The 22,335-nt window shown below is 38.5% G+C and overlaps 1 protein-coding gene across 18 annotated transcripts in view; it reads left to right on the forward strand.

Moving 5' to 3' along the window:
* LOC104019907 (E1A-binding protein p400) overlaps positions 1-22,335 on the forward strand; it is a 49,645-nt gene extending 27,310 nt beyond the window's left edge. For 3 of the 18 annotated variants that reach the window (XM_087754299.1, XM_087754309.1, XM_087754306.1), the window contains 30 exons: positions 419-586; positions 2,596-2,687; positions 3,487-3,785; positions 4,521-4,723; positions 4,825-4,994; positions 5,207-5,403; positions 5,896-6,007; positions 6,712-6,855; positions 7,173-7,331; positions 7,600-7,683; positions 8,279-8,410; positions 8,531-8,575; positions 8,669-8,822; positions 9,260-9,501; positions 10,063-10,236; positions 10,479-10,526; positions 11,557-11,693; positions 12,241-12,297; positions 12,422-12,500; positions 13,101-13,301; positions 14,409-14,454; positions 14,546-14,655; positions 15,275-15,479; positions 16,003-16,166; positions 16,545-16,751; positions 17,050-17,245; positions 17,856-17,986; positions 18,636-18,803; positions 19,549-19,626; positions 21,443-22,335. In XM_087754299.1, the coding sequence (XP_087610425.1) occupies positions 419-586; positions 2,596-2,687; positions 3,487-3,785; positions 4,521-4,723; positions 4,825-4,994; positions 5,207-5,403; positions 5,896-6,007; positions 6,712-6,855; positions 7,173-7,331; positions 7,600-7,683; positions 8,279-8,410; positions 8,531-8,575; positions 8,669-8,822; positions 9,260-9,501; positions 10,063-10,236; positions 10,479-10,526; positions 11,557-11,693; positions 12,241-12,297; positions 12,422-12,500; positions 13,101-13,301; positions 14,409-14,454; positions 14,546-14,655; positions 15,275-15,479; positions 16,003-16,166; positions 16,545-16,751; positions 17,050-17,245; positions 17,856-17,986; positions 18,636-18,803; positions 19,549-19,626; positions 21,443-21,715 (4,475 nt within the window). In that variant the 3' untranslated portion in view covers positions 21,716-22,335. Of the gene's footprint in view, positions 1-418; positions 587-2,595; positions 2,688-3,486; positions 3,786-4,520; positions 4,724-4,824; positions 4,995-5,206; positions 5,404-5,895; positions 6,008-6,711; positions 6,856-7,172; positions 7,332-7,599; positions 7,684-8,278; positions 8,411-8,530; positions 8,576-8,668; positions 8,823-9,259; positions 9,502-10,062; positions 10,237-10,478; positions 10,527-11,556; positions 11,694-12,240; positions 12,298-12,421; positions 12,501-13,071; positions 13,302-14,408; positions 14,455-14,545; positions 14,656-15,274; positions 15,480-16,002; positions 16,167-16,544; positions 16,752-17,049; positions 17,246-17,855; positions 17,987-18,635; positions 18,804-19,548; positions 19,627-21,442 lie in introns of those variants that run through there. The other 15 variants (XM_087754314.1, XM_087754315.1, XM_087754316.1 and 12 more) reach the window with 12 other exon arrangements.

Raw genomic sequence — 22,335 nt, forward strand, 5'->3', positions numbered from 1 at the left:
TGAATGCTGCAATATATTTTGCCCTCAGATTTCCCTTGCTGGTCGTATGTGTGTTGCCAAATTCAGGAGAACCTGGAAATCTTGATTCTCTGTGGGCAACAAAATAAATAGAGGGAATGCTAAGTGAGGATTTTTTGGTTGATTGCATTTTATCTGAATTCCATATAAAATACCTAGATGTAAAATGATACCCCAACAATGTGGATCTCCTCTTTAACTATGTAGACTTAAGTGTTTTCCTTCTATTGGATTTTATGGAACTTTAAATCAGGTTGGTGTAATGAACTTGTCTGAGAAAATTTAACATAGTTTGAAACAGTAATGATCAGTTTGTAACAGTAGTATCTTTTGCTAGAGAACACCGTTTATTCTTTTCCACTCTATCCAGCCTAATTTTTTTAAAAATCCTCCATTGCAGGAAGTGTTCTTCAGATTGTTTCAGCACCTGGTCAGCAGTATTTGAGACCTCAGGGTCCGGTTGTCATGCAGACCGTTTCCCAAGCGGGAACTGTTCAGAATGCTCTGAACGCTTTAGGAAACCAGCATCAAGCAGGTGTCCCAACTTCCACAGCAGTGACCCAGCAAGGTAGGTTTTCTAGCCTGAGGAAATGTCTCTATCAAAACATTCAATTACTGAAATCACATTGATACATAACTCCAAATTGTTATAGATTGTAATTCTCTAAGTTGAGTTCAGAAGCAGGTAGACTATGAGGCAAATCCTTCTGATTTGTGTGTGATGTATAGTGGAGTTTTAGATAAGTTTTTAGTACAAACTTGGGAGAGCTTGAAACTGTATTAAATATATATGTTTTTTTTTTACCAGTTGTGTCTTAGGTCAGATTTTTGTGGGAAGAAGTGAATTTGGAATACTTTACTTTTTTCAAAGAAAGATCAGGGTGATTATTTTTTATACTGAGAGAGAATGTCCAGCAATTCTCTCAATTTTTCCACACTGATTTTGCTTTTATCTAATTTTCTTTGCTTCTCTATCTAATCAAGCTACTGTTTTCCCTTTCCCTCAGCAAATACTGCTTAGGTGTTTGGTACCTTGCTTCAAATGTGATCAGGTCCTCGCTTAAAAACACAATCAAGATCTTAATCAAAAAACAATAGAGAAATTGCTGTCTAGGATGCATTTACAACAGAACAGCAGATTGTTAAATGATGATAAATGCAATGCTAGGAGTTCGTTTCTGGAAATGGCCATCTGCTGTAATTTTCTCTGGATATAAACCATTCCCTCAAAACAGACTATTTACTGCTCCTTTTTGATATATTAATGTGCCCTCGAAGTACATATTTTGACTCTCTGAAGAGTAAACATCTCATCATAAAAAGGGGAGAGGAAGCTTCAACAGCCTCCCAGTTGTTGGGAGGTAAAGGATTTCTGTCATAGTTTGGAAGATCTGTGGCTCAAATGTTTCACCTTCTAGCTCTGATTACGTTACAGGTACTCCTAATATGGCCACTGATGTAAGATTTCTACAAAAACTCACGCATGTTACTACTCTTATGATGGTAAAAAGAGAGCTCCATTAAAAGCAGTAATAACTAAAGTACTATTTCCAGTTGATAAAAGAAAACGTTATTTTTGCTGTTCATCTTTGGAGGAAGATGTAAAGCACATTGAAAATACTTTTTTTGACTTTCTGAATTTTGGATAAGATGCCGAATAAATTCCATTGCTGTGGGTGATTGGAAACTATAATTGCTGGGCTCATGCATAGCTGTGTAGTAAAATTGGATTTATACTGGCTATCTGTATTAGCTTGTTTGTAATAAAAATGCAGAAAGGCAAAGCTTAAACCTCTGCAGACTCCTTGGAGTCTATTATTCTTAATGTAAGGGCTAGCACCTGCTTGTTCACTTGAGTGCAATTCTTCATGGATGTATTGACTCGCCACTAAATACAGTGTCACAGTGACTAGCAGAAGGTTGTGCTGCTTTTCTAGTATAAATAATTAGTGCTGACGAGCAATGCGTTCTGGCTGAGATAGAAACCTATACATCCTATCAAGAAAATAACTGCTAGACAGTGTCTGTAGCCTGCTAGTACGTGAAGGGTACTACTGTAGTTTCAATTAGTTTCCTTGTGTGTAATGTTCTCATAGTTTGGTTAGCAGTCTGGGAAAACATCTGCTAGCAGTTGAATTCACAAGAATGCTACTCTGGGATTCCATCATATAGTTTCATCAATTTGTAGATACACTGAATTCATATGTTTTCTGGAAAATCTTAGATGATTTGTTTAAGATAAATTAGAACAATCTTTTTTCCCAGTTTAGACTATAACTTCTAAATGTTAATACCTATTGCACTATACATGACATTCTGAATAAACTACGAATGCAGCAGGTCTTTGTGCAAAGCAAAGTAAAATTCAATTGATAGGTCTTGGATTTTTGTGAAAACAGTTGGTGCAGATATCTGGTGTGTAACAAAATACAAATTTGCAATACCTAATGGACATTTAGACTAAAAATTTGTCTGCAATTATGATGTGTTACAGCTATGAAATGTCTACTTATTGAAAATAATAAATGAAACCAATCTTCAGAAGAATAAATATATAAACACAAGGTTTATCCTCAGTTTGTATTCCAGGTAGAACTGCAGTTACTAATTTGTCATCTGGTGACATGGGAGCAGTGTTAAAACCAGCACCTACCCATGGACAGTCACAGGTACTTAATTTTTATTTTCTTATGGAAACACAACTTTTCAGGATAGATACTAAGTCCAGGGAGTAGTTGGAAGCTATAATTTACAAAGCTGGAATTAATTAGGAACTTTGATGATTACAGATTAGGTAAAAAAACCAACTTTTGTCAATGTTTCAGGTTGACAGATCTGATGCATTTTCATTTATAATCCATAGTTTACAATAAATTCTGGTGTATAAAAGCAGCTAACAGCTTGCTTGTGCTGTGATAGCAGACAGGTTTTTATAACTGTAATATATTGTAATTTATGTAGTAATGCATAAATAAAGGAATCATAAGATTTTCTGTGTGTTTAGAACACAAAGGCAATTGGGCAGATTTTTGTAGATTTCTAATCTCAACAGGTTTTTAGAAGAGATACTCAAGCAACCTATAAAGCATAGGGAAACATCAAGTATATGTTAAACTGTGCAAGAACCTGCACCTTATCAATATTAATGTGTTAACTGAAATGTCCCAAATATAAATCATAAATTTTGTTTTGTTTCCAAAATGATGAAAATGTACTTTAAAAAAAGCAAGACGACACTAAACTAAGATAGAATTGACTCTTTAATATGAATTAAATTTAGCTGTAGTCTTCAAATTTTATCCAAAATGTACACCTTTTGTGATTGGTCCAAGTAGTTGTTATAATCTAGGATGTTGGGTGGTATAAAGCACACAGTACTCTGATCCTGATAGCTTCGTTCTAAAGAAACTCAAATTCCTAAGTGATTGTGACGAGCAGCAAATGTTTTTTCAACTTTTCTTGGCAAAGGAAACATATGAAGAAAAGAACCGGCTTTTGAAGGAGCGCCTGGACAGAATATTTTCTGGCAATGAGCGCCGTTGTTCACGGGCCCCAATGTATGGCAGAGACTTGCTGAGCGTTTGTTCTTTGGCTGGTGAAAGAAAGCCCTCTCGGCCGTCTTCCAGTGAAGACAACAGTTGGAGGTGGGCTGGCTTTGTGAACTGTTGCCTTTCTTCAAGTGCCTCTGGAGGCCCAAGTAACCCATTGCAAGAAATGATCCTGACTTTGGTTCAGCAACGAGAATCTCTGAAGGATGTTGTTAACAGGTAATGTGTGACTCTGCCTTGTAAGCCTTTACCACATTTAGTTATTGCTTAAACACTCCTTTTCAAAAAAGCTTTAAAACCTTGTTTCTGTTCCTGCACTTGTTTGGTTTAGGCTGATTTATTTAGCAGTAGATGATGTGCAGTATGAACATAAAAAATAACAGTCACTTCTGTTTCTTTTAGGATCTTTATAATAAGAGTTTTCAGTTCCTCATTCCTAATTTCAAGCCCAAATTCAGCTGACATTCTTATGCTTTGGATTTACTTCTGAGTAGGTACCTCTTGGAGCCAACCAACAAGAGTTAAGACACAGAGGCAGAAGCTAGTTTAGCTAAAGCTGACATTTAGTAGATTGTGTGCAGAGCAGTAGCTGCAGTTTTCTAGAAACATGAAATGCAATTAGAACTCCTCAAACTTTTTTTGAATTGCTTTTAGTAAGTTTGATATGAGGGGTGTTTTCTTGTGTTTGAGCTCCAGTGACTGAATACAGTGGTCGCAGTGCAAACACTTTAACAGAAGCTATCATCAAAGCAGACAAAACAAAACAAAAAGGTAAAGGGAGATAGAGAATATTAAGATTTTGAAGGTATGCAGCACTTAGTAAGTCACTTTAACAAAGTGGTCAGATACTAGTGTAAAATTACATGGTTGACAGGCTGAAAATTATTGCTGCAGATGATTATTTTGTATGTAACTTTTTAAACTGGTATTCTCTTGTTTTGATGCTTTTCACAGGGCTCTCTTTGTATTGCCAGCTGCAGTTGCTGCTCCCCCATGTTTGTATGTAGCAAATCCTCCCCCTTCATACAGTCACAGACTGAAACTCCTTAAGCACAGTCTCAAGCAGAAGGCAGCTCCACACTTGCATCAGTTGCAACAGATTACAACTCCTCACTTGCTGCAGTTCCCTGACCTCCGGCTGGTGCAGTATGACTCAGGTAAAGGAGGACATTTGGTGACAATATTTCAGTAATTTCCTGTTTCACAGGAATAGAATTTCTATATAAAACCATTATTGGTTTTCTTGTTTGAAATATAGGAAAATTAGAAGCTCTTGCTGTCTTGCTCCAAAAGTTGAAATCTGAAGGGCGCCGTGTGCTGATTTTGTCACAGATGATTCTGATGTTGGACATACTGGAATTGTTCCTGAATTTCCATTTCCTCACGTTTGTGAGGATTGATGAATATGCTAACCATGAACAACGGCAGGTAAGCTTGCCCTAACGGTTGTCAACTGGTACAGCAATTTGTGCTGCTCAGGCTTTTACACGCTACAGCAGGGGAAGGAAATTTGCCTTGTTTCTTACTCATTTTGAAACACTTGTTTTTGTCTGGTTTTTGTTAGGCTATAGTGAATTTGGTTTGGTATTTTGTTTTGGTGTATGGTTCATTTACTCCTTACTTTTATTCCGTTTATGTAGGAGCTGATGAAAATTTTCAACAGAGACAAGCGCATTTTCTGTGCCATCCTTTCCTCTCACAGTCGTTCCACTGGAGTCAATCTTGTTGAGGCAGACACCGTTGTGTTCTATGACAATGATCTAAACCCAGTGATGGATGCAAAAGCTCAGGAATGGTGTGACAGAATCGGGAGGTGTAAAGATATCCATATATACAGGTGATGGTTACAGATCAATGACCGCTCTTTAACATGCTTTAATGTAAGGTTAATTCAGATAGTGCTACTCTGTATGATCTGAAATAAAGTGGAAACGTTGCTGAAAACTTCATCTCCCTTCAATAAAAAAGATGCCAGGTTATCATATGAAAATGTGATCTTTCTTAACACCAAATGTAATGAACGAATCGTACCTGTGTGGTTTTCATCTGTTAGTTTACATGGAATTTTTAAAATGAGATGTTTTTTGATTGTTTGTTTGTTTGTTTTTTTAAATTACACTCATTGTTAAAACAAAGCTTTGAAGTAGAGGCAGTAGTATGTGTTTCGTTCTGGGCCTGTACCAGAACTAAAAAAAAACCCCACAAACCACCACATTTTGAGTTCAGTGTTAATCATTCTCTAAGGGCAACTTCTCTTTTTGTTTCTGAAAGCTGTTTTGGAAATGACTTATCAGATGTCTATTCTTTCCTTTTTCCCTTTTTTTTTCAGGCTTGTCAGTGGTAATTCTGTAGAAGAGAAGCTTTTGAAAAATGGCACAAAGGACTTGATCAGAGAAGTAGCTGCTCAGGGAAATGACTATTCAATGGCCTTTTTAACACAGGTAAGTTAATATTCAAAATATGTTCAAATGCCTGTGTTGCAGTGTTTAATAAATTCAAGCATCTGTGTTGCAGTGTTTAGTAACAGTTTAGTAGAAATCTGTTTGGGCTAGAATCGATAGGTAAACACATTAGATTTCATGATTGCTTGAACTCTAGGTGTTAGGGCCACATACTGTCCATCTGATTTTGTTCCGTTACTTCCATAGTGATGCGCAGGCATCACCTATGTGACTTAATATATTCTGGTTTCTTGCACCCTGCTGCAAAGTTCTGCAGAGCTTGCAAGGATGAAGGTTTCAATAACTTTGAAATATAAAGTTTGGGTATTTAGTGAGATAGGCTCTCAGTTGCTGCTCCGAAGATGCAGAAAGGCGGTGGCTGCACTGATGAAGCTAGTCCATCCCCTTCTGGCACTCCCAGTATGGCGGTGCAGGATGAGGCAGTGTGTATTTCTGACGTGCCTATAAGTGAACTGTTAACATTTATTCTACTCTGTAGTCCTACAGGAGAAAGTTACAGAAGAGAAAATGGACAATTTTCCAGAAATAATAGATAAAGGTTTATTTTTTTCTTTAGTCAGTCCATAGTTTATAAGGTCACTTGAACCTGAGCTAATTCAAAATTATGTAAAAAAATAGAGTGGTCCCGAAAGCTGAATGTACTACTATTATTTTTTTTTTTTTTTTTCCTTCTACCTACCAAGCAAACGATTCAGGAATTGTTTGAGGTTCATTCTCCTATGGAGGATTCTGGATTTAGAGTGAAAGCGGAAGAATTTGTAGTACTCTCTCAAGAGCCATCTCCAGCAGAAAATATTTCACCTAAAGTTGCAAGACCATTCATAGAGGTAATTATTAACACATACATTAAAAATACAGCTGTGCAGTATTAGTATTATAATACTAATTATATTAGTATGCCTTTTTTTATTTGGGTAAATTCTGTCAATCTCTTTTTCTGGTAGTTTTATGTTGTTTTGTCATTTTCCTCGTAACAAAACTTGCAAAAGCCCACAGTTGAGTTGTATATTTTCTGGGGGCTGTTTCTCTTGCCTCAGCAGAGACTTATTCCGGAAATTTATGTTGGATTTCAGTGAACTTCTCATGGGGTTCCTTTCCATATTTTCGAAGTCTTCATTTTTTTTAAAATATGTTTTTCTGAAAGGCCCTCAACAGTATTGAACAAGAGGATGAGGCGTCAAATGATCGCATACAAGAAATAGGACCCGAGTCAAGCATTGAACCTTTAATCTCAGAGCTCTGCGAGACAAAATACAATGATGAGCCCTCACAGCTGCAGGAGTTAGTTGCTGTTGTGGATCAGGTACTGAGACTTTCCATGAATATTTGGTTTAAAAGTAATATTTAGTTGAAATATTTCAATTTCTTTGCAGTTTGGCCTTAAAGCAACTTTGTTGTCCTTGGGATTGATGTTCCCATTAAATGGATGGGAGATGTCCTGCTGACTTAAGATGTTAAGCCATCAGAGAGGGAGATTAGTTTTAAGGACAGCTTTGATACGCTCTCCTTCAGTTAACATTTCTTTTACTAGCCTCAATACTAACTTTTTTTTCCTTGATATGTTCTCTCAGCTGACTCCAATTGAGAAGTATGCTTTGAATTATTTAGAGCTCTTCCACGTTTCAGTTGATGAGAACGAGCCACGGTTGAACGAGGTAAAACAACAAATCTTTCTTTTCCATGTTGTTCTGTCACAGTATGTACAAGCAGGGTTATATTTTCAACGTGAAGTGCCAATTTCTCCAATGGCGTGGAACATATTGTAGGCACTTCTGCGATCTTCTCTTGCTATACTTCATGAACACCAGAATGCCTTAGAGAGAGCTTATTATTTTGGGATTCTCTTGGTTTAAGCAGGTGTCAGTTCTTAAATTCTTTTTTGTAAAATGGGTATGACATTCTTCATCAGAGCTCAGCAAATATTTGTTGTACTGCATTGATAGTGGGGGGAAAAAATGCAGTAATTTCAATGAGCCTGCTTGTTTGGGTAAAGGAGCTGTGTTCTGCTTGTCTTGGTTGTTTAACTGAAATTCTGAGTTTGCTTTATTTTGAGGGTTTAAAGACCCTCAACAGAGACTACAAAATCTCTTCTAAATGATTGTGGAAGTATCTGTTACGAAATTGCTATAAGATTTCTGTGCCTGAAAATGTCAAAGTTTAAGTAGTTTGTCCATAAAAATACAAAGCGATAACTTTTAATCCAGTGTCTGTTACTGCATAAAGTTTATAAGGAGTCTGACTTTCATCTAGATGGAATTGAAAACTGCAAAGAAAGCGTGGGAAGTCCAGCATATGAAGGAGTTAAAGGAAAAAGAGCAAAAAATGCTTTGGGAGGATGAAGAGGAACTTCTAACGTACACTCGGGAGGATGCATACAACAAAGTAATTCCTGATTAGTCTTGTTTTTCTAAATAGTGTATTTCTTAACATTTATTCTGAGAATGCCTTTTCCTTCAGGGCTCAGTTGGATCATTTGAACTGTATTCTCTTTTTGCTGTCTAGGAATATGTCTATGAAGGTCCAGATGGACAAACCGAAATAATGCCTGTAAGTAAAAGTAACACCAGGCAGCTTATTTTTGAAACATAGAGATCAGTGGAGAGTTAATATTGCAATAACTACAAATTTTGTTCTGTGCAGCTTTGGACTCCTCCCACTCCACCTCAGGATGACAATGATATCTACATTGATTCTGTTATGTGCCTGATGTATGATACCACCCCTATTCCAGAATCGAAGTTGCCTCCAGTGTATGTCAGGAAGGAACGTAAACGACACAAAACAGATCCATCTGGTAACTGTTTGTTCAAAACTGTTCTGAGATTTATTGCTGAAAGTTAAAAAAATCGGGGGATTTTTCATACCTCCTACAAGTCTGGTCCAGTAAAGATCAAATTTGCAGGTTTGAAGAGATGAAAATTCCTGTCTCACCATGGTCTTGAAGCAATAGAATCACTGGAAGCCCCAGTTCTTATAGTGTGTCTTTCTGCTTAGACATATAGGTGTTTTTTAAAAGGACAATTTTATAAAACAGGCATTCTACTATGTGGGTTAGGACAAGGCCGATGTTACTTTATACCAGGCTGTGTTTAGTTACTGACAGTATGCTTTTAAGAGGCAGTGGGGAATACTCTGTACACACGTAGGAGCATTTTGTGGCTGTAAGTAGCAGAAGAATCAAGGGATGGTAGTAACTATTTACCAAGAAGTTTGTTTTTTTTTTTGTCTTAGCTGCAGGTAGGAAGAAAAAGCAACGTCATGGTGAGACAGTTATTCCACCTCGTTCACTTTTTGATCGAGCAACTCCAGGAATGTTGAAAATGCGCCGAGAGGGCAAAGAGCAAAAGAAGAACATCTTGTTGAAACAACAAACGCAGTTTGCAAAGCCTTTGCCGACTCTTGTCAAACCAGCGGCTGAGGCTGGACAGGATAATCCAGAGTGGTTGATCAGTGAAGACTGGGCACTTCTGCAGGTCAGATGATACCTGCACTTTCTTCTGTTATTATTTATTGTATTTTTGCTTCTAATTTCAGAAATGGCTCTTTCTGCACTTGATCTGTTCAAGGTTATTTCTAATTCTTAATGGTTAGTTTGGCATTTTGCTGACATAACTCAGAGCAGATTGCCTATCATTTGTGTTCCTCTAAGGATAAATTAAAGGTTAAGCTACAGAATGGATGATTAAGTCCTATTTTTGTTGTAGAGACCACTTACTATTATGTTCCAGATTAGTTGTGCTGGCAGAACATTGGATAATGCAGCTAAGGTTCTCCCCACCTTTGAGAAGAGAGCAGCACTTAAATGGCAGCTCTCTGTTCCTCTTACACCGATCTCCAAGTGTTTTCTTGCACGTCAGTCTGCCTAGCAGCATTTTATGCTCATTTATTCTCCGTCAATGTAGGTGAACCCATAGCCTGAGCCCTAAGCTGTCTGTGTCATTGTAGTAGTGGTGTGTGGACACATGCAGATAAGGGTAGGTTTGGAAGATGGGAATGATTTGTCATCTGAAGCTTTTGTACTTTATCTCTTGTAGGCAGTGAAGCAGCTGCTGGAGCTTCCTTTAAATCTTGCTGTTGTATCGCCAGCACACACTCCCAATTGGGACCTTGTTAGTGATGTTGTTAACTCATGCAGCAGAGTCTATCGCTCACCAAAACAATGCCGAAACAGATACGAAAATGTCATTATTCCAAGGGAAGAAGGAAAGGTGAGTTTACATAGAATGATGCGTCTTTTTTTACCTTAAGTTTGTAGAGTTTTTTTTCCTTATCTCCGTAAACGCTTGTTTTTTGTTAAATGTTTCAACAGTGTAAATAAATAACTTTTAAAAGATTATAAAATTATCCTCATCAGGATTTCCACTTATTTTATGTGATTTCTTTGAAAAGAAAAAGCACCTGAACAAAATCTTCCACAAAAGATCATCTAACTTTCCTTCTTATTTTACAGCTAATGTACGAAGCTAATCCTAAAAAGAAGACAAAAAGTATTTATAAGGTGTGCATTGGTATTCTTTCAAAATCAAATCTAGACACTGTGGTATTTAGCAGCAATGGAGGTGGGCAGATAATTCATATGCGATCCATGTTGAGTGCTACTTGAGTTCTGAAACATCAATTAAAACTCCAAATTTATTTTTCCTTTCTTTGTTGATACAGTGGATTGACACCAGACTTCAGCTTTTGGATTTGGTAGATAAATTTTAAATCATGCAAGAAGTTTGTGATTTCACTTAAACTGTAGTGGGTATTTTTCCACCTAACAACCACCATGTAACTTATCCTGATTATTGTGACGGTACTTAAGATCTGTAAGAATGTACTTCATGCTAGGGTCTAAGTGGATTACAAATACATAGTGACTTTAATGCTCGAAGCACCTTTTAGTAAATGAGGATGATAGTACGCTACAGAAATAAAAACAAATTCCATTATTATAAACAACTTCTTCCAAACCATACAGCAATTTAGTGACAGAACTGGGTAGCGAATCTAGAACTTCTGATTGTAGTCCCATGCTCTGACTAATAAGCAGGTTTGTCCCTGACTGGCAGTTTCTGCTTAGGAGAAGCCAAATGTTAGAATGGCATGGTGTGTTGGATCTTAACATAGCTTTGTTGGGAGAGCAGTGCAGTGATGGTTTTATTATATTATGCGTGCGCTATGCATAACTATAAACTAATGGGCTCTTGGTTTGGGTACTGAATTAAACTTGCAAAATCTAAACTAAAGCAAAGATTTTTTTTTTTTTTTTTTTTTCAAATTAGAGTTTGCCATTTTGTATGTCCCCAAGTGCTGATGCCAGTGTGACCGTGAGAACTGCTCATTATTTTGCTCTTTCTTTATATATTTCCCATAGAGTTTTGTGTAACCGTAAGTTATCAGTGACACGAGGCAGAAACCAGTCTGTGATAGATATGTTGGAGTACGTTTTTATATAATCTACAAGCGCACCATGTGTTTATACATAGGCAAAGCGCCATGGGGGTGTGTTCGCAATTGAAAGTTGGTTTGTTTTCATTTTTTAGACTAAAAACAGTCGCCCACTGCGTACCAATCAGATCTATGCTCAAGATGAGGGTGCCACCCACACACAACTTTATACTAATCATTTTGAGATGATGAAAATGATTGCAGGGAAAAGAAGTCCACCTATCAAACCTCTGTAAGTTTTAACTGGGATCATTCGATCTCCCTGTCACCACAGATCTCCTGGAAACCATGTTCGGAATTGCTGTCTCAAGCGAGAGTCATTTTACGCCCTGTTTCAAACTGCTGGTTTTTTTCTCTGTTTTTGCGTCCTGGCCTTCTGTCATTAGAACACCTCCATATTTCATGTGTTTGGGTTAGCTTTTACTCACTGCATGAATTTGTTTTGCGTGATTAAGAGCAGAAGAGCACTCAGTTGTTTTCTTTTAATCTACGTTAGAAACTACACTTTCCATTTGCCTGAATTGTAAACGTTTTGATGTCTATGCTGTTTAGTAGTACATTGTTTTCTATGTATATTCCTGCAGTAACTTTTTCTGTATCCATTTAATATTTACTCTGAGTCTTTCTTAAAATGTCTGTCTGTATGCAGGCTCCAGTACTGGTGGGAATATCATGAAAACTTTGCCAAAACTGCGGTGTCATCCACTAAAACATGTGAAATTAAATATTGTTTTAAAGTTTTTTTCTGTCTCCGGTAATACAGTTTTGCTCAATTTCAGACTTGGCATGAATCCTTTCCAGAAGAATCCAAAGCATGCATCAGTGCTTGCAGAAAGGTGGGCACTCTCTGTCTTAAAGGAGTTATGAACTGCATAAAAGTGCTTTTTTTCTTTTCTTTTCTTTTTTAACTTTCAGTTATTTATTTTTAACGATTGTGTGCTTTTGTCTATCCATTTCTAGTGGAATCAACTATGATAAGCCTCTTCCTCCAATTCAAGTTGCATCCCTCCGAGCAGAACGTATTGCAAAAGAGAAAAAGGTATGGTCTCCACCTCAGTTATACATATGATTGCAGTAATTAAAAAATTAGATAACAGAGGAAGTATGAGAAAAGCTGCCTCCTGGGAGAAGTTTGGCGGTACAGTAGATATTATGGGCAGCTGCAAATTGTTCATGTCCTAGGGTTTAGATATCCAAGGTCCAAAGTGGGACCTTTCCTTGGGCCTGTATGTCCCACTCAAAGTCATTGTTTAGAAGCATCTTTTTGGAAAGCATACTAAAAACATGTAAAAATCTTGTTTTATTCTTGACCATTCTATAGCCTCCTTTCTTATATTATTCAGGAGGAGATACTTGTCCTTGCTTGTTGATGGTCAATTGCTCGTTGTGCTATGCTCTAAGCCATATAACCATGAATATAGCTTGTAGTTTGACACTAGTTAGGTCGCGTAACTTGGAGTTAGAGAGTTACAGTGAGGACAGATGTGCATGCTGTCTCTGCATACACAATACATATTGCATGCTTAGAATTAAAGGAGTTTTGTTTGTTGCGTTGTTTTTTTTTGTTTTTAAAAAAATACATCCTGATGGTTACATGCGCTGTTTTGAAGACTGTGAAGCTGACGCTTTGATTTCCTAGGCTTTGGCTGAACAGCAGAGGGCACAGCAGCAGACAGGTCCACAGCCGCAGCAGCCGCAAGCTGGCCAGCAGCAAGCTCAGCAACCGGCTGTACAGCAAGCACAGGCCCAACCTCAGCCGCAGGCTCAGGCACAGGTAGTTCAGCAGCCGCAGGCAGTAGTGCAGACTGCAGTAACTACTGTGGCCAACACAGCAGTATTGGTAAGAAAGGGAGGGCTTGGTGCCTCTGATGTAGTACCTTCAGTTCTTCTGTGTGTGCCGTATTTGCGTGTTCTGTTTTCTCTGGAAGGTGAGAATTTTAGGTCAGTGTAGTGAGGTAAAAACTCTTTCTGTCCTTCTTTCTGTCCTTCTGTCTTTCTTTTTCCTGAGTATGCTGGGTGACCTCTTTTTTGCTCATTTATTAAGACTGTGTTCATAGCGTTCTAGCCATAGGTCTTGGCATTCTGAGGTGGAAAAACACCATATCCTTTGCAAAGATTTTTTGCCTTTTTTAGTTTAGACTTTAATTTAATTTAATCAAAGTCTGAGCAAATACCTTTACACAGTCAGTGAACAGTGTTATACAGAGAACTTGGACAATAAAGAGAAAGTAGCTGTAAGAGTTACTCTGTTAAAGTAGCTTAAAACCAAAGCTTTACTAACCTTTGCAAGGGAACTGGAATGTTACATCCTACAGGACCTATCATGGTGGTTTTATTGCAAATCTGTGCAAAGTTTTCCTGGCTTCCTTAAATCCAGAGTCTGTTTTAATGAGTCTGATGACAGGTCTGGGGCTTTTGTTTTTAGAGCCGATCCAGTTTGCATACTAATGTGTGCAGGCAGTGGCGATTTTAATTTGCTTGTTGAAGGGCAAATAGATCAGTAATTTTATTTGGCTTGTTGAAGGGCAGATAGATCAATAATACAGCTTTTACAGAAAGAGACAGAGGATGGGTTCTGACCCATAAGTATTGCTGTGTATCTACTGCTCAGTGATGTTCACGTGTAAGTGGTTGTCTGTGGCACTTCAGAGTAATATATCGTTCCCTTCTTCTGCTAAGAAGGATGTCAAATGACCAGTATTTACCAAACATTTGACTGATCTCCAATTGCTCGTTAGTGTGGCAGAATCCTAATATGTACGTTGGTTGTTGTTGATACGTAAAATGAACGGACAACTGCAGAAGTATCTGTGCATTTTACTGCGTTTTTCTTATTTTGTCACTTCTGGAATACAGCATTGTGTTAAACAGCATAGTAGTGTAAGAGCTATATTCAGTTTTCTTTTATTGTTTTTCTGAACTGTTACCTCAATTGTCTTCTAAATAGGCGGGCACAATCAAAACAGCAGTTACGGGGACAAGTATACAGACTGGTAAGAAGACTTTATGATTAGGCATTGGAGATGATAGGACACTCGGATTTTCGTTTTTAGAATCTCACATTTAGTCCTGGCTTACTTTCAGCTACAGTGAGTGGAAACGTCATAGTGAATACCGTTGCTGGAGTCCCTGCTGCTACCTTTCAGCCCATCAATAAACGTCTGGCTTCACCTGTTATACCTGGAACGTTGACTGTGAGTAGATCACATCATTAATTATGTCCCTAGACTGATCTTGGTTGCGTATTTTATCAGCGTATCTGTTTTCTTCTTGAGCTTTCCATGTTATCAGAAACTCTACTTCTTGCAAATTCCATGTGCATCATGTGATTCTTTATCAAACCCATCTCCCTTGTCAAAATATCAGAACACACTGGAACAGTTTATCAGAAAAAAGTGCCTTATAGATACTACTGTTAAAAATAGCTCAGACAAGTGCTGTCATAGGCAATGTATTATGTCGTTATCATTTCCAGCCTCTGTAACTGTTTTGTGCTTTGTTAATTATGATCTTTATTATTATTTTAATGGTTCAAGACTACGGAATATAAAGCAAAAAATTGAAAGGTAATAAAATCAAATCTCTGTAATGTAGTTACGGGTTTAGTGATCAGCCTGTTTGAAAAAAGATTTAACCAGATGCTGATTATGAGACATGTCTGAACAGACAGATGTGTTAGAAAGATTTGGACCTTCTTTGCTTTTGCAATTTTTGATGTTTGTATCTAAAATTATATAGTCCATTTCCAGAAGGTGCCATAGCTTTATATGAGGTATGGAAACCGTGAGAATGAATGACTTTGTTCCTTTTCAGACTTCGGGAGGCACTGCAACTGCACAAGTGGTACATACCCAGCAGCGAACTGCGGCAGCACCTGCTGCTTCCACAGAACTGGTGACCATAGCATCTACCCAGGGAGTTCGTGCGGTAACATCAGTGACAGCATCAGCCGTAGTAACTACAAACTTAACACCCGTGCAGACCCAGACAAGGTCTTTGGTGACTCAAGTTACACCAGGTAATAATTGTCTGTTTTTTCTTTTATCCTTGGGATTTTTCCCAAGGATACATAAAGGGCCCCAGAATTTCTGTAGATTGCTTGACCACGGTAGCCCCACAATATTGAAAGTCTGAATTTGTTGGCTGCACAGTTAAACAGTGCTATGATTTTTAACTTGCTTTATTGTTGGTGCTCAGATTACAGTTTTCTCCAGTATTTCTGGATAGAGTGTTGCAGTAGAGAGCTGCTTGGCCCCTAGGCATTAAAATTAAAAAAAGATTATTAATAATCTAGCAGTAAAATGTTAGAATTGACTGTCTCAACTAAAGAACATTGTGAAGAAAGGAGCATATCTTTTATTATTTACTCTGCTTTTACATCATGTTTATGCTAATGTGTTGTTATTTGTAGTTAGTCCAGAAACTGTGCTGGAGCAGAAAAATATGCATTTAACATCTTGGCTTTTCAGGTGAAATCGATGAATTTAAAGAGGATGTTGAAGATCTTTCTTCAGAGCATTTTGTTTTTTCTTTATTCACAGCTACACCAACAGTCCAGCTGTCCGGCAAAACAATCACCCCTGCTCACTTCCAGCTTCTGAGGCAACAGCAGCAGCAGGCTGCTCAGGTGCAGGTCCCGCAGATTCAGGCGCAGGCACAAGCACAGTCTCCAGCTCAAATAAAAACTGTGGGGAAATTGTCACAGGTGAGGAAATGCTTCTGAAGTAATGTGGCCTGTTACTCTCATTGTTACTGTAAGCATCATTAGCAGTGTGTGCTGCATCCTGTTTTCTTGGGCTAGAGTGTAATGCACCTCTTTCTTAAATTTGATCCGACTAAAATGTCGTGAAGGCAGAGTCTGATGGCCATTTCAAACAGTACCACTATCGCAGTAGGTCAGGATGTAAAGCATGCACTTATTCACTGGCAACCCGTTGCATAAAGGAGTTGCATTCTTAGCTCTTTGATCTTACCTGAAGTCTAGAATAGAATGTTTCTCCTTTAAAAGCTCCAGATTCATCTCCATTTTTCCCCTGTAGTCATGTAAAAGATTAGAAGCGATGGAAGTGTTTGGTTTTTGCAGGAACAGCTGATCAAGTTGCAGAAGCAGAAACTGCAGCTTCCCCAGCAGCAGGCAGCGCAGCAGACACAGCAAGGGGCACAACAGCAAACAGCACAAGTACAAGTGCAGCAGCAACAGCAAACTCAACAACTGACTGCTGTAACAGCACCTCGTCCTGGCGCAGTTCTCACAGGCACTACTGTAACAAACCTGCAAGTTGCTCGTCTTGTAAGTTGTCTTTGACTTGGCAAAAATAGTCTTCAACACCTTATTCTCTTTACTGGTTTAAATGAACTGGAAACTGGTCATTCGCGCACACAAGGGCCCTTCTTCGCGTTACTTAGGCAGTACAAAAGACACAGCTGTAACAAAGTAGTGTTAAATTGCACTTACCCACTGACACCACCTTTGAAGTAAAGGAGCAATTATTTTTAGAAACATTTACAACTATCACTTTATAATGACCTGTTATATGCAGCAAATATTTTTTGTGCCAGTACAATAATCTTCATTCCTTACTGCTTAGACTCGTGTTCCTGCTTCCCAGCTTCAAGCACAAGGACAGATCCAGGCCCAAACTCCGCAAGCAGCGCAGGTTGCTTTGGCAAAGCCTCCGGTGGTGTCTGTTCCAGCTGCTGTTGTGTCGTCTGCAGGAGTCACTACACTCCCCGTTACTGTTGCAGGCATTAGTGTTGCCATTGGGCAGCCGCAGAAAGCAGCAGGTATGTCAACAGACTTGCTAAAATATAAAATTTTAAATCCCACTTTTTTAAAGGTAGGATGTAAAGTAATGTCTTCTGTGAGACACTCATGCTTTTTAAAAAATAAAGTGATAGAGGTTGCATTCCCATTTGTTTCAAAAATGAGGCAAGAGAATTACACTTACTCTGTTTAATCTGGAGGTTAGCATCATTCTTTAGCCAGATGTGGTTGGTTTTTGGGTTTGTTGGTTTTTTTTTCCTTAATCTGTGCATGAGAGTAGGTGAGCAGATAAAGTTTTAAAAATAAAGACATAGTAATTTCATAATTTTTTTTAAAATGCAAAATGGAAATAGGAAGACTTGTATTTCATAACAGTCTCCTGGAGGATGGACAGAGTTTTTCCTGTAGGAAGATTGTTAGAACACAAAGCTTACTCGTGCCCTTAGATAACAGAATGTTTTTTTCTCCACTGTCAAAATAGTATGTCTTATTCAGTGGGTTATTAGTGCTCAAAGCTATGCAGATGTATAAGTCTATAAAAAGCGCAATCTATGTTTGCAAGCTGTGATTACTGGGACAAAGCAATAAAAGGAAGACTCTTCCAGTTCTAGTTGTTTTTGTAATTTTCAGGAGGCCAGACGGTAGTGGCACAGCCACTGCATGTCCAGCAGCTTCTAAAACTCAAGCATCATCAAGCAGCACAGCAACAGAAAGCTATCCAGCCTCAGGTTGCCCAGGGTCAAGCTACTGTGCAGCAAAAGGTACTTGTTTGCTTGCTCTCCCATCGAGTTATGCAGTGCTTCTGTGGTTGTAAAGCTTCAGCTCTGAATTACGAGGACACTCCCAGAGAGTCAGTCAGGATTTCTAGAGGTGAATCTTAAGTATATCTAGAGAGGACCGTTTCTCATGTGCCTTGTTGGGTACTTAATAATTTTTTCAATAAGTCAGCTGTTTGGTGTGATTTCTCATGCCCCAAACTGGGTTTTCTTTTTTAAATAACAAAGATGAAGATTCTCTTTAGTCACTTTTAATATAGCCAAATGTGGAAAATTCCCAGAGATGTTCACTGTTTACAATATAATTTGTGCAAAATACACTTTTTCCTGAAATGTCATGTTCTCGTGGGCTTTGCTGTCAATCAGCCACCAATGTGGTTTTTTGGAAGTGCATTACCGTATGAAGTATGCGTATGTGTGCACATGTGTAAGAGAGAACCTTTTCAGTAAATACTTCAAGCGATTCAGAATATTTGTATAAATGCATGAAAGCTTTCACCAGTGCTCATTTTGCTGTTAGTAATCCTGGGATGATGTTATTTCAATAATTTAATTAATCTTGTTAGCTACATACCTATTCTTTAAAATACATATATATTTTGTAGTCATTGATGCCTTTTTTTCTCTTCTGCAGATAAATGCTCAACAGGTTACGGTCCAAACCCAACAGCAGACTTCACAGCAACAAAAAGTAACTTATACTACACAGCCTGCCATTAAAACGCAGTTCTTAACAACTCCAATTTCCCAAACCCAGAAACCAGGTGGAACCCAGCAAGTGCAGGCCCAGATTCAGGTACAGGTAACACAGGTTTGCACCTTTAAACTCTGCTGTGACTGGAGAGTTGTAAAGGTGACAGGTGATGTAGTATTTTAGCACCCACTCATATTAATTCTAGTCACACATTTGTTTAAATTGACTTTATAATAAAATTCATTAGTGCGGAATATGTGGCCTTATAGCAGGTCAGAGGAACTATCTGAGCTATAAGTTTGCTTTTCCTCTTTGAAATAAATAATTAAATAAATAGTCACTCCTTTTCATTAAGCAAGGGATTCCGTACTGTGTTTACTAAGGAAAATTCAGCCAGAGTTCTTCCTGTTTTCTGGTGCTGCCTCCCAGCCTAATCTCTGGCAGCCAAGAGTAGGTGACAGTTCAGTTATCTTCTTTTCTGCATAACTGGATCAGTCTAACCAAGGAAAAAGAAAGGGGGTTAGGAATTCCAAAAATTTATCTAAGATAATGTAGCCCATTAGAACTTCTGTGCTTCCTTCAATTTTGTATATAGTTAGGAGGAAATGAGTATGTTGCAGTTAAAATTGAAAATATGAGTTTTCCTCTTCCTGTCCTAGCCGAGTTCTTCAATACACTGATCTAAAAAGTTTTACAAAAGTTCAGTATCACCAAGAATGCCAAGCTGCAACTTACCATGAACAGGACTTTGGAAAGGTTTTCACTTGGTAACAGTTTTGATAGGTATGGTGTTTTGCTGCTATTAGCAATTTTTTATTTTGACCAAATTTTTCTTTATTTCATGTCACTACAGGTTGCAAAACTTCCACAAGTGGTCCAGCAACAGGCTACTGTTGCCAACATTCAACAGATGGTTTCAGTTTCCCAACAGGTAGGTTTTGCGCTTGTCAAATATGGCACTAGAAACATGATCCTACTGAAAGCTCATCTATTCGGAATATGTGCATTTTTCACCTTATGTGTGGCATAGGCAGTATTTTTGAAGGATATAGCAGGTGCCCTTCTATAAAAATGAGTTGTGAATACCGAGTCAGCTGCTGTATATTCTCTAGTCTAAAACTTTGGTAGATGGAGCAATGTTTGCTCATCACTGTAGATAAGCTGAAAAACAGATTTTAAAAAATATTTTCTAGAGCTGAAAGAATTTTTAAAAATCGTTTTTTTGCGATGTATAGTCAAGATAGCAACTAATTGAACTAATGAGCGCTATCTGAGTTTGTTCTACAAAACCTGGGACAGATCGAGGGTTACAAGTTGTTTTGTTCCAGTTCATGAAGCTATGCCAAGTGCTTTGTAGAAGTCAGAATGGTGTGGTATCTCTTCTAAAGGTGGTATGATAACAGAGGGGCCTAGGGCAAGAGAAGGTCAGGTGATTTGGTTTCCCCTCCCCTAACTGCCAGGCAGTTTATTTAACACTGTTTAGAACAATGTCATTCAGACCATTAGCAACAGGCATAACTTAGGCAGTTGATTGGCAGGAATGATTTAACTTTGGACAGTGGATGAAGTTATTGCCTTCGGTGCACAAAAATCTGAGCCAATCGGCTCTTAATCTGTCGCAGTTTATAGTGCAGGTTTTTAGGGCAGAATAAAATCTGTGACTGTTTATCTTAAAGTGATGATAAAGTGGTGTAAGCTGACTGATAACCACCTCAGATGTGACTGCTTCAAGGGCAAGGTAGACAGCAGGGAGTAGAACCCTCATCAGTCAACACGAGTTGTCCTCTGTAGTCAGTAAGAGCTCCTAGATAATTTTTCAGGGGACATTAAAAGCTAGATTTTTGAAAGTCATTGATGTTGGCATAACTCTGGGCCTGTTGAAGTCTGTGGTAAAAAGACAAATAAACAGCTGCCCTCACACACATGCCAGTGACATCAGTGGCAGTAGGATTAGGCCATGCTAAGTATTTTTAAAACTGCGGCCTTGATGTGTATGTGGCATTCTTTTTGCCTGCATTTTTAGTGCTTCCCAGTGGATTCCTCTTGGGTCTGTCAAGAGTTAACTTTCCCCTGGAGAAAAGTGCATTTGGCTTCTGCAGCTGACAAAGGCAGCCGAAGCTGCTCAGTTTTCATTACCTTGTCCTCTGAACAAGGAGACGACGAATTTTTTTCCTCCCTTGCTCAGGGTAGAGCTATGAAAGTGAGATTTCTGGATGGAGTTCAAACTATCCTGCCCTAAACTGGCAGCTGTAGTCTGAAAGGGTAATGTCAGAGACTGGTAGGAAGCCTCAGTGGCTGTATTTATTGTCACAGTATGGGTGCAAAGTTGGCGTTTTAACCTCTTTGATCCTCCGTCTATCCCTCTTATTTTCTCTGTTCCTTCACTTCTGCTTCTGCAGTACAGGAATTTTCCTGTTTATCCAGTGGGGGTTTTTACCTTCCGTCTATCTTCTGTAAAGGATCTGGGGGAATGTCCTTTGATTTGCACTGCAGAGAGCTACGTTACAGGCATCTTGGCTCTTAGTTCTGATTTATAAGGCCCTAGAAAATGTGACAGCACAGTGTTTCTCGGTAAAACCACAGAGCCTGTGTTCCCAGAATCCCTCCCAGCCTTCCTACTTTGCCCAAGATGGTGTCAGTCAAGAGAGCAAATGCTTATATAAGTAAGCTGCCTTCTGTAATGTAATGAATGCTCAGGTTAATGCCAAACTGTTCTTTTGTAATTGCCTCATCATCCTAATGTCTAGGTACAGGCTCAACCCCAAACTGTGACGCTTTCTCAGACGACAGCAGGTCAACAGCAGGTTCAGGTGATTCCTGCAACGACCGCTACTGCTCAGGTTGTCCAGCAGAAACTGATACAACAGCAAGTCGTGACAACAGCGTCTCCCCAGATTCAGGCTCCAGGTGTACAGAATCCAGCCCAGGCACCAGCAACATCTGAAGCCCAGAATCAGCAAGCAAAAGTACAAATGAGGACGCCTACTGTCAGATTAAAGGCACCTACTAAACCAAGTTGAACTAATGATTAAAATGCAATAACAGGGAAACACAGCATTTCTTGTTTGCTAAGCCAAGTGAGAAGCTACTCCAAACATCAAAAGGAAGATAAACCACTTCTATTTTTTTTTTTTTTTTTAGCAGCAAGGCTTTTTGCTGGTGAACATTTAAACATGGAAACTTTCATATAACTTCAGCGTATTAGCAACTGTTTAGCACTCAAAATCTGTACAAGACGCATTCTGCCAGTGTTCTCTGTGCTCATTCAAACCAGATAGAGCAAACATTACTTACGTTTAAATTCTGTCCAGCTTCACAAAAGTAAAATGGTGATACGCCATAAATGTCAGTAAAATTCATCTGTGTTAGCATACCATAAACTGCCCGTGGGAGTATGCAGTTCTTTGCTATAGTTTGGATGTGCGCTCAATATCCACGGTGAAGCCATTCAAAGCACCAAGCGTGGCTAATATAGCGAAGTATTTTCCATCTGTATAAAAGCTGCGTGTTGTTCTCGCTTGAGGTAAATACCTCTGGAAGATCTAACTTATATTTGAAGTGCTCCCTGCAAAGTTTAGCCAATAAATGTGAAATCCTGTAAGTATATGTAATTAAAAAGGAAAAAAGGTTTCATTCTCCA

This window comes from Nipponia nippon, unplaced genomic scaffold, assembly GCF_047370975.1.
Source record: "Nipponia nippon isolate SJK-2023a ecotype South Korea unplaced genomic scaffold, ASM4737097v1 scaffold_18, whole genome shotgun sequence".
Taxonomy (NCBI): Eukaryota; Metazoa; Chordata; class Aves; order Pelecaniformes; family Threskiornithidae; genus Nipponia; species Nipponia nippon.